This window comes from Triticum aestivum, chromosome 6A (genome assembly GCF_018294505.1).
Source record: "Triticum aestivum cultivar Chinese Spring chromosome 6A, IWGSC CS RefSeq v2.1, whole genome shotgun sequence".
Lineage (NCBI taxonomy): Eukaryota > Viridiplantae > Streptophyta > Magnoliopsida > Poales > Poaceae > Triticum > Triticum aestivum.
Window position 1 is genome coordinate 532,126,980 of NC_057809.1, and position 11,232 is coordinate 532,138,211.

The 11,232-nt window shown below is 47.8% G+C and overlaps 2 protein-coding genes across 2 annotated transcripts in view; both read right to left on the reverse strand.

Moving 5' to 3' along the window:
- Positions 1-4,847: 4,847 nt before the first annotated feature.
- On the reverse strand, positions 4,848-5,658 carry LOC123130932 (uncharacterized). Its single transcript, XM_044550724.1, has one exon. The coding sequence runs from the start codon at positions 5,346-5,348 to the stop codon at positions 5,112-5,114; it is 237 nt and encodes a 78-aa protein (XP_044406659.1). The 5' UTR covers positions 5,349-5,658; the 3' UTR covers positions 4,848-5,111.
- A 3,757-nt stretch (positions 5,659-9,415) lies between these two features.
- LOC123130933 (probable peroxygenase 5) overlaps positions 9,416-11,232 on the reverse strand; it is a 3,976-nt gene continuing 2,159 nt past the window's right edge. The window contains exons 4-6 of the mRNA XM_044550725.1: positions 10,065-10,159; positions 9,837-9,962; positions 9,416-9,736 (exon numbers count right to left, since the gene is read on the reverse strand). Of these exons, the coding sequence (XP_044406660.1) occupies positions 9,595-9,736; positions 9,837-9,962; positions 10,065-10,159 (363 nt within the window). The 3' untranslated portion in view covers positions 9,416-9,594. The remainder of the gene's footprint in view (positions 9,737-9,836; positions 9,963-10,064; positions 10,160-11,232) is intronic.

Consider the following 11,232-nt stretch of genomic DNA (forward strand, 5'->3'; position numbering starts at 1 on the left):
TAAACCCCCCCGGGCCAGTGCTCCTCTGAGTGTTGGTCCAACTCGTCAGCCGCCGGTGGCTACCAGGGGCAACTCTGGGCTGGCCTACTGGAAGTTTAGACAATCTGAGTGTGCCCTGAGAAAGAGATATGTGCAGCTCCTATCGGGATTTGTCGGCATGTTCGGGCGGTGTTGCTAGTCTTGTTTTAACCTGTCGAAGTGTCTTGAAGAACCGAGAAACCGAGTCTGATCGGTACGTCTTGGGAGGAGGTCTATTCCTTCGTTGACCGTGAGAGCTTGTCATGGGCTAAGTTGGGACTCCCCTGCAGGGATTTGAACTTTCAAAAGCCGTGCCCGCGGTTATGGGCAGATGGGAATTTGTTAATGTCCAGTTGTAGATAACTTGAACCTTAACTTAATTAAAATAAATCAACTGAGTGTGTTGCCGTGATGGCCTCTTCTCGGCGGAGTCCGGGAAGCGGACACGGTGTTGGAGTAATGCTTGCGCAGGTTGCTCTCTAGTTTCTCGCTCGCGCTTTGCCTCCTCTTCTCGCTCTCTTTTGCGAATAGGATAGTCACCATATTTGCTAGTCGCTTGCTGCAGCTCCACATATTTACCTTGCCTTACCTATAAGCTTAAATAGTCTTGATCGCGAGGGTGCGAGATTGCTGAGTCCCTGTGGCTCACAGATTACTATTACACCAGATGCAGGGCCTGATGATTCCGCTCCAGGTGACGCGCTTGAGCTCAAGTGGGAGTTCGACGAAGACTCTCAATGTTACTATGTTTCCTTTCCTGATGATCAGTAGTGGTGCCCAGTTGGGGGTGATCGGGACCGTGTCGCATGTTGGGTTATCTTTTATTTTGGTGCCGTAGTCGGGCCATGGGTGTTTGGATGATGTAATGTTATTTATGTACCTTGATTGACGTGGCGAGTGTAAGCCAACTATGTTATCTCCCCTTTTATTATCTATATTACATGGGATGTTGTGAAGATTGCCTAACTTGCGACATATGCTTTCAATGCAATTATGCCTCTAACTCGTGCCTCGACAAGTGGGAGATATAGTCGCATCGAGGGTTTTACAGTCGTAAAGGGTTACGCCGATGCAAACTTTGACACTAATCCGGATGACTCTGAGTAGTAAACCGGATTCGTATAGTAGAGCAGTTATTTGGAATAGCTCCAAGTAGCGTGTGGTAGTTGCATCTACATGATGACATAGAGATTTGTAAAGCACACATGGATCTGAAACGTTCAGACCCATTGACTAATAAACCTCTCTCGCAAGCAAGATATGAACAAACCTCATGGGTGTTGGATTCATTACAATCACATAGTGATGTGAACTAGATTATTGACACTAGTGCAAGTGGGAGACTCTTGGAAATATGCCCTAGAGGCAATAATAAAATGGTTATTATTGTATTTCCTTGTTCATGATAATTGTCTATTGTTCATGCTATAATTGTATTAACTCGAAACCGTAATACATGTGTGAATACATAGACCACAACATGTCCCTAGTAAGCCTCTAGTTGACTAGCTCGTTGATCAATAGATGGTTATGGTTTCCTGACCATGGACATTGGATGTCATTGATAACGGGATCACATCATTAGGAGAATGATGTGATGGACAAGACCCAATCCTAAGCATAGCACAAGATCGTGTTGTTCGTTTGCTAAGAGCTTTTCTAATGTCAAGTATCATTTCCTTAGACCATGAGATTGTGCAACTCCCAGATACCGTAGGAATGCTTTGGGTGTACCAAACGTCACAACGTAACTGGGTGGCTATAAAGGTGCACTACAGGTATCTCCGAAAGTGTCTGTTGGGTTGGCACGAATCGAGACTGGGATTTGTCACTCCATATGACGGAGAGGTATCTCTGGGCCCACTCGGTAATGCATCATCATAATGAGCTCAATGTGACTAAGGAGTTAGCCACGGGATCATGCGTTACGGAACGAGTAAAGTGACTTGCCGGTAACAAGATTGAACGAGGTATTGGGATACCGACGATCGAATCTCGGGCAAGTAACATACCGATTGACAAAGGGAATTGTATACGGGATTGATTGAATCCCCGACATCGTGGTTCATCCGATGAGATCGTCGTGGAACATGTGGGAGCCAATATGGGTATCCAGATCCCGCTATTGGTTATTGGCCGGAGAGATGTCTCGGTCATGTCTGCATGGTTCCCGAACCCGTAGGGTCTACACACTTAAGGTTCAGTGACGCTAGAGTTGTTATGGGAAATAGTATGTGGTTATCGAAGGTTGTTCGGAGTCCCGGATGAGATCCTGGACGTGACTAGGAGTTCCGGAATGGTCCGGAGGTGAAGATCGATATATTGGACGAAGGGTATTGGAGTCCGGAATTGTTCCGGGGGTATCGGGTGACGACCAGCGTGTCCGAAAGGGGTTTCGGAGGCCCCGACAAGTGTTGGGGGGCCTTATGGGCCAAGGGGAAGGGGCACACCAGCCCACTAAGCGGTTGTGCACCCCTTCCACCCCATCTCACGTAACCAGGAGAGGTGGGGGCGCCTCCCCTAGGGCAGCCTCCCCTCCTGGCTTGGGGGGCAAGTCTCCTAGGGTTGGGGGCGCCCAAAACCCATCTAGGGTTCCCTCCATGGCCGCCGCCCCTCCCCTAGATGGGATCTGAAGGGGCCGTCCCCCTCTCCCCTTCTCCTATAAATAGTGGGGGTGGAAGGGCTGCCAGAAGACCTAGACCCTTCCCATGGCGCAGCCCCTACCCCTCTCCTACACCTCCTCCTCCTCTGCAGCGCTTGGCGAAGCCTTGCCGGAGAACCACGGGCTCCATCACCACCACGCCGTCGTGCTGTCGGAGTTCTCCCTCAGCTTCTCCTCTCCCCTTGCTGGATCAAGAAGGAGGAGACGTCCTTGGGCTGTACGTGTGTTGAACGCGGAGGCGCCGTTGTTCGGCGCTTATATTGGAATCGACCGCGATCTGAATCGCTGTGTGTACGACTCCACCAACCAGGTTCTTGTAACGCTTCAGCTTAGCGATCTTCAAGGGTATGAAGATGCACTCCCTCTCTCTCTCGTTGCTAGTACCTCCTAGATTGATCTTGATGACACGTAGGAAAATTTTGAATTATTGCCACGTTCTCCAACAATATCTTTTGACATGATGATGTGGTACACATTCTCCGAATCCCACTTAGAGATGGTGCCCAAGATTTCATGGCGTGGCAGTATGATAACAAAGGGGCCCATTCAGTCAAAAGTGCCTATAAGTTATATGTAGAACTGGAGAAGACACGGAGGGATGGAGGTGTTGGTGCGAGCTCCATGGTTCCTGGGAATTTAAGTAGAATAAGGGATGAATCCTGGAAGAGAATTTGGAAGTTACCTTGTCCCAGAAATATCCAAATGTTCACTTGGAGGCTTAAACACGAGTCCCTTGCGCTTCGTACCGCGGTTGCACGGAGGGGTATACCCATTGAAGACACTAAGTGTCTCTTCTGCAGTCGTGGGGAGGAGGATGGGGCGCATCTCTTCGTCAAATGCAAGCTTGCGAAGGAAGTGTGGCGGGACCTAACTCTGGAAAAGGAAAGAAGCGATCTGGAGAAGCTGGAGGGCGTGCATGCAATGATAGATTATATCTGGGGGCTAGATGAAAAAAAGAGGTTGCACATCCTCACTTTTTGGTGGCTATGGTGGGCCAATAGAAACAAGGCGAGGGAGGGTGAGATGCCGTTACCACTTGCAGAAGTGGCACGGCAAACGAGGAGCAGCGTCCTTGAATATGTGCAGATCTTCTACACGAAGGTCCACAAGCCGAAGCCGGACAAGTGGCGCCCACCTACTGCTGACGTTTATAAAATCAATGTTGATGGCTCGTTTGTGCCGGGGCAGCAGCATGCAGGATGGGGCGTAGCAGTGAGGGTGGCCGATGGCTCACTGGTGCATGCCAGGGCGGGACGACCAGAGCACACGTCAGATGCCTTTGCGGCTGAAGTGGTCGCTATGTCCCATGCAATCACCACTGCAGCTGATCTTGGAAAGATCAGGGTGGAGTTCAAGACGGATTTTCAACTCCTGGCCGAAGCCCTAGATGTGCGCAAGGTGGATTCATCGGCGTATGCGGTCGCTATAGAAGACATGAAGTATCAACTAAAGCTTTGGTTTTCTCAGTTTTCTATTTCTGTTTGTAGACGTGGTGCGAATTCTATGACACATAAGCTAGCCAATATTGGCCGCCAATGTGAACCCGACCACTGTTTGGTTTGGGAGTCCGATGTACCAGCCCGAGTGGGTGAATGTGTTGTGGGCGATATGCCTCACCACAGTTAAGTAATGAAGCTATGCTTTCCTAAAAAAAAATTCCCCAATTTTGATCTTTCACCATTTCCTCTATTTTGTGCGCAGCAACCGGAACTGAATGCGTATATATGAGAGGCGTTTTACACAAGTAACATGTCACTCCTGTGTTAGTATTAGATCAAGGGGCATCTTAAGTTATCCTGGAATTATTACTGCAATCATCAGTCTCTGGGCAATGAATGCACTCCCTCTGTAAAAAAATATAAGATTGTTTAGATCACTAAATATTATTGTACTAATCCCGTCATGTTGTCATTAGCTGGTTCTTCTTCGGGTAATCAGCAATCTCGTAACTCGACGGAGGCATTGTTGAGCCATAGTTCAGATAAGAGTTGACATCTTCAGGGAAAAGATGTACTATTTCAGATAAGAGTTGACATCTTCAAGCAATATAAGAGGACATCTTCAGACCCATAGCACAGAACTCTGATCTAACCTAAAGCTCTATGCATAATCTCTTCTCACAATCGCAGGCATAAATTAAATAGAACAAAATAAAAACGCAGCACCATCCAAAAACTCCTGTTTTGTTTCCTAAACTGGAAAGGGGAAGAGACTGACAACTCACACATAGGAGTATGAAGTATTTACAGAACCATCATGGAAGGACGCCCTAATCACCAGCAGAAGACGATCTTCTGCCCCATCCACAGATGGGCAGGGTCACCAAAGAAAAAGTAAAAGAAAGAAAAATCCTAATACACGACGAGAGAGCCCGAGGGGACGACGACGACGACCCAGCTAGAAAATAAAAAAAAGGGGGGCGGCCCTAGGACTAGGAGTCGCCGCCGATGGAGATGGCGGGGCGGCCGACCCGGCCGAGCGGCGAGCGCGAGCGGTGCCGGCCGAGGTCCCGGAGGACGAGGCGCATCTCGGCCAGCTGCTGCTGCTGCTGGTACGTGTCGTCCACCTTCACCTTGTCGCCCTCCTCCTCCTTGATCTTCCTCACCTGGCTGTGCACCACCCGCGCCGCCGCCAGCCGCCGCCCTTCCTCGTCCCACGAATTCTCCATCGCCGGACCTCACGTGGCTTCTTCCTCTGATCTTTCTCGCGCCTCCGGATGACGACGACGACCGCCGATGAGATGAGATGGGAGATGTGTAAATGCACCAGTGCCACCGGTTCAACCCAGCCCAGCCCATGCGCTGCATGAGACGGGGCGCATAAATAGGGGCCACGTACGGCGGTGTGGAACGGGACGGGATCGGGACTGACCGGTTCCCCACACATCCGTGCCGTTTTTGCTGGGGCGACGAGCGCACTCAGCGTACCGCGTGTCCAGCCCCGCCCCGGTTTACCCGATCCATCCGCGGCGCCTCCCCCCGCTTTCCGCCGTCGCTTTCTTGGCCGATCTCGTGAAAAGGGACGCATATCATGTCAGAAAAAGAAAGAAAAGGGATGCATATCCGTTCACGGCCCGTCGACGTGTACCGGTGTACGGGTTGACGTCGCGCGCCTGCCGTCCGTTGTGGCGGTCGACGGTGCCTATCCGAACAACGGGCCCTCCACGTGTCCTCCTGCCCGGCCGTTGCTCCTGCTTTTTTTTTTCATTGTTGCTTCAGCTCGGTTTGGATAGCTCGTCTATCCAACTCCAATCCAACTGATCTTCTAAAAATAAGCCGTGCAAATCCATTTGAGTATTTCCGTGCCGTTTTTGTTTTCAGTCAGTCAGTTGTGCGTGTGGGTCTGTGGGAGCCGGGGAACAGACGGATACGTATAGTCGTATACGCCATGTTTGCGACAGTGCGGGCGCGCTGTTGATTGCAGGTAGCGAAAGGACGCGTCAGGTTTTGTGCGGTGGCCGTTGCGTGATCGGGGAGAGGGCGGAACGGCAGCCGCAAAGCCATGAACGAACGCGTGGAATTGGTTTGGATAGAAACGGGAAGGGCCGCCGCAAAGCAGTGGCTGTCGATGGAAGCGAAGGGTGGCCGCACAGCCCCCGCGCCCGCGGGTGGATCGGACGACGCGCGTTCGTGTGGCCGGACGGCCGACGGGTGTGTGTGTGTGCGCGCCGCGGAGGAGCCTTTTTCAAGAGGCACCGCGTTGAAACATTTCAAGGGCGTCGTACTCAAGACTTACCATCAGGCGCAGCAAGTCGCAACTCCGCTGATAAGCAATCGAGAGGTAAAGGACGCAATTCCGCTGATAAGCAATCGTGAGGTATAGGAGGATTATACTCCCCCGTTCCTTTTTATTCCGCATATAAAATTTGTGTCGAGTCAAACTTTACAAAACTTGACCAAATTTATATAAAAAAATAAACATCTACAATATCAAATATACATAATATGAAACTATATTTCATAATGAATCTAAAGATATTCCTTTGGCATTGTAAATGTTGATTTTTTTTTTATAAGTTTGGTCAAACTAAATATACATTGATTTCAGACAAAAGTTATATACATACTAAAAAGAAATGAAGATAGTAGCTTACTATTGTACTTGCTCTAAGACAAAAGTGACGCCAAATACAAGAGGCTAGCACGAATCTCAGCGCGAAATTCGTTGCACCGAAATCTGCATGAAGTCCAAATAATTTTAGTTGGCTGTAAAAATAGCACTTTTGAAAATATTCCTGACATCTAAGTCCTCTAGATCACGGGAAGATCCTCCACGATAGCCTTGGTTTGCTTACATGGCATTTTTGTCCATGTGGTCGAAAGAGTTCCCAGCGAAAGTTTTGACCCGACTTTGTCGGTGCCGTCGACAGCGGCGCTTTCGGGCATTGTTTCCCTCCTTGGGGGCGTCGTTTTGATACTCATATTCCTCTATGAGTGGCTCGAGCTCTTAGGGTGAAAACCTAAGCTCCAAATGATTTTCGGAGCGGGCCACTGCGGCATCTTCGTCGTTTCCCCCTTGGGGGCATTGCTTGGGAAAGCTAGCTTATGCTTGATGTGTTTAGTTTCCTCCTGCGTGGGTTTGTTGGATGCCAGGGAAGCAACCCCAGACGGCTGATGCGCCCCGAGGCGACGGCCTTGGAAAATTATGCGTGAGGCGGCTCTATGGAACAGGGTAGCGACTCGACTTTTGCTTGGGTGGCAACCTTTGGGCCACTTGGGCAGTAGGTTTGTTAGCCTGACCGATGCGCCCCATTGGGGGCTGTTGGACGGTATGTCAGGGCGGCGGCCCAAGATATGGTGCGGCGTTCGTGATCTATGTGTGTTTGTTCTGGGCAGTGTAGGTTGCGAGCATCTAGGTCGTGCGGCGTTGCAACTCGAGAGCCAGCAGTGGCATGTTGGGGTGGGCAGCTCCGGATGTGGTGCAGTGTTGGTGTTCTGCATGCGGTTGCCCTGAGTAGGGTGGGCTGCGGGCATCCGGGCCGTGCGGCGCTGCAGCTCGATAGCCAGCGATGGCATGACAGGGCGGCGGCCCCGGAAGGTGGTGTTGGTAGGCTGCACAGGGTGCGGCATGGCGGATGTAGGTTGGGCGGCGACATCAAGCACTTTTGACCTCGTGTCGTGTGGGTGACGAGATTGCTCTCGACGCTGGTGTTGGCGTCAAGACTTCTGTGGCAACGATGATGGGGGAGTGATGTTAGAGGCACGACAATGATTGCGGTAGTCGGCTCTTCTCCGGCATGTCCATGGGATTGCATCTGTTGGTTTGTTGCTGCAAAATCGAAGCTGCTGTGGTGGGGCCCACTGGTGTACGATGACAAACAACAGGTGGATTATTTGATGCAGCGTCACCTGTGCTTCACGGTTCTTTGTCAGAGTCGGAGCTACGTTGTCTGGTCGCAAGTGGCTAAGTCCTGGCACGGATCTTCATTTAGCTCCACACGACGTGTACAACGTAGGCTGAGTTGACAAACGCCTACGACGAACTTGGAGTCGTTGGTTTTAGTAATGACGATGACACCTCTAGGAAAGGAAGGAGTGATAATGATGACGCCTGCATACTGTCTTGGTGAGGTTCTCTTTGGAGCGGTGTGAGTGGGGTAGTTTATGTATGTCAGCTCAGTGACTGTGATAGGAAATATTCGCACTATATAGAGTATCTTGACTCTAAATAGTTACATGCAACCCTTTGTAATGGATGTACGCTATAGAATATATACCGTAGTGTGTGTAGTTCAATGGTAAAACATCTTCTTGCCAGTGCTTCAAACAATTTTGTCTTTTCCATATTACCATATCTCTAGAGTCAATAATTTTCTACGAGAAACTACTAAACTCAATCACTTGCTTTGTAAAAGGAGTTTATTAAATCCATATTTTTAGTTCCACTACACTACCAAATACGGATACGCCCCCATGGGCTTTAGCAATGTTATTGATTAATTCCCCCTTCTATATCATAAAGAAAAGATGTAGTATTTTAAAACTTCTTGAACCAGCCTATCCTTCCTAGATAGGGGACTTCATTTTTTTTATTATGTCCCTTATCTTCCTTTCATAAAAAGGAATGAATAGCTTGGCTAGATGGAATAACCGAGCCAACTTTTCCGTCCGATTTTTCATAATTAATTGGATAGTCAGGTTTTCACCAATTAACATCCCATTTATCCATTTTGGGCTTGTCTTTGTTGGGCAATGCATATCCATTTATTTTCATTATTTTCTTTTTTTCGTCAATTTGAGGGATTACCACGTAGTTTGGTACCTTTTGTGTTGGGTTTGTCTTTGTTTGGAAAAAGATAATCTATATCCATTTAGTTTCATTGGATTTTTTTTCTGTTTTGTCAATGCGCAATTGTAAATTACACATTTTGGTGTTCTACAAAATGACAAAAACAAATAAACCTAAAAGGGTACTTTCATTTGTGTTATTATGATACTATAGAGAAGCCCATGGAGATACACATACATGACAGAAAATGTTCATTTTCACATACATACTCCCTCCATTCCAATGAATAATGCACACATGTTTTTTGAAATTCAACTCTGACCGTAAATTACATCGATAATATGAATTTTTGTGACCTCATAATTCTACTGTTGAAAACTTATTTTCAATACTAATTCAACTGTATATTTGTTATTACATACAAACTGCATTTGATTGGTCTAATTTATGATCAAAGTTAAATTTTAAAATGCGTGCGTGCCTTATTCATTAGAATAAAGTGAGTAGAAGAGAAACACATACATACATGTGTCAATTTCTATTTGTTCTAAAATTTGAATAAAGCTCAATTGTATTCCAGTCGACTGTCAAATAGACAGTCCCTTTTTTACATTGACAATAATTGTGCAGTGACCTTATAATCAACAATCAACGACAGGACAAGTACAAATACAAGTCATGCTTGCTTAATTTCGAGACGAGCCGTTCTTCGCCAGCAGAACGAAGAGGCTGTCGTCGAAGACGGTGCGCGCGGCGTCCTTCTGAAGGAAGCCGTCCTTGTCCTTGGCGAGGCTGTACAACAAGTCCCACTCCGCCTTCGACGCCGCCCTGAGTTTTTAAGCAACCGCCGGCGGAGTTAACACGGCGACACTTCGACCGTCGGCGTGAATGGTTACGACCTACTACTATAGGGTCTAGAGATGATTACCTTCCTATGTCGTCGCCGTCCATCCTGTTTGCGGTGCGCATCGCCTCCAGCTCGCGCTCGTTCACAGCATTCGGTTCGACCTTGCCATGCTTGGTGAATATCTCGTTGAACTTCGCGGGGACAAACCTGCACGCCAAGTGGATCGATATAGCAGAGATGTTGGCATGATGGTCTTTCACATTTGGGCACATGTACAAAATGATCAGGGCGTATGTGTGGTCTGTATACCTCCCTTGAGCATCGTACGAGCCGCTGTCGCTTCCGTGGATCCCTTTATGGATGTTCTCTATGTAGATTGAGAACTTTGACGTCGTAGCATTTTCCTGCATGTTCTCTTTGGATCAACGATGATGTTTCTATACTTTGTTCTAAACATGCAAAGGATGATTCTTCGGCATTACATGTACTGATCTGCAAATTTTCGCACTCGCATCATGTAAATTACGCCTTTTTGTAAATTTAGACGAGCCCTCCTAGAGAACGTTATATCCATGATCCAATGGTCCTGGAGCCTCGAGGGTCAAAAACCCAGGGCAGGAGTGAATAAACTCTTCGATAGCGCGGAGGGGGAAGGATTTCGTAAGGGCATGTACAATAATGCTATCTTACGAGTGCCACGTAGGATAAATGACGAGGTGGAGGAGAGATAACTCATAAGAAAAGGCTTGTCTTTTCTTATTTAAGACAAGACAAGAGATGATCTCTTAGCAAAATTTATCTCATCATGTTTTAAGGAATGACAAGTTATTGAAGATAAGGCTAAGATATAACCCATTGTAGATATATTTTTTTGTCATCTAACTTAAATTAAGAAACAATATAACGGAACGAGTTATGGCTTGTCACATCGTTTTGACGTCGCTGCCGTCTGATTAGATCGATCCGCCATCGTCTGCCGTTTCTTGGGCTGCTGCTCCGTACACTCATTTAGGCCCACTGTGGTTAATCAGGCCTGGACTGGTCCATCACCATCATCTGCTCTTCTTGGACTGCTGCTCCATACACGTACGTAGGCTCATTGTGCTTAATCAGGCTTGGGCTGCTGGCAGGCACCGATCAATCTTTATGTCAAAAAAAAAAAGGCATCGACCGATCTTTGTTGCGAGCCTTCCGCTCCTCTTGTGATGGGTGAAGGAAGTAGCAACGGCGCCGGCGGCGGCAACAGCTGCACCACGTTCTGAGAGGGTATCCATATACGCTCTAGATGATTGTATGCACAAAAAATGAAAATAAGTAGAACATCCTATATCAAAGCCTTCACTGCATAGATCACCAAGTAACCAAATGCTGATATAGTCAATATTACGAAGATAATCATCAAAATCACCATATGGCAAAGCTGGTTAGTAAATAAACAATCCTTCCCTATGTAGCTTTATTGTAAAACAGAATGCTA

Excerpts from the sequence above, each read along its gene's own strand:
- LOC123130932 (XM_044550724.1), bottom strand. The coding sequence starts at position 5,348 with ATGGAGAATTCGTGGGACGAGGAAGGGCGGCGGCTGGCGGCGGCGCGG.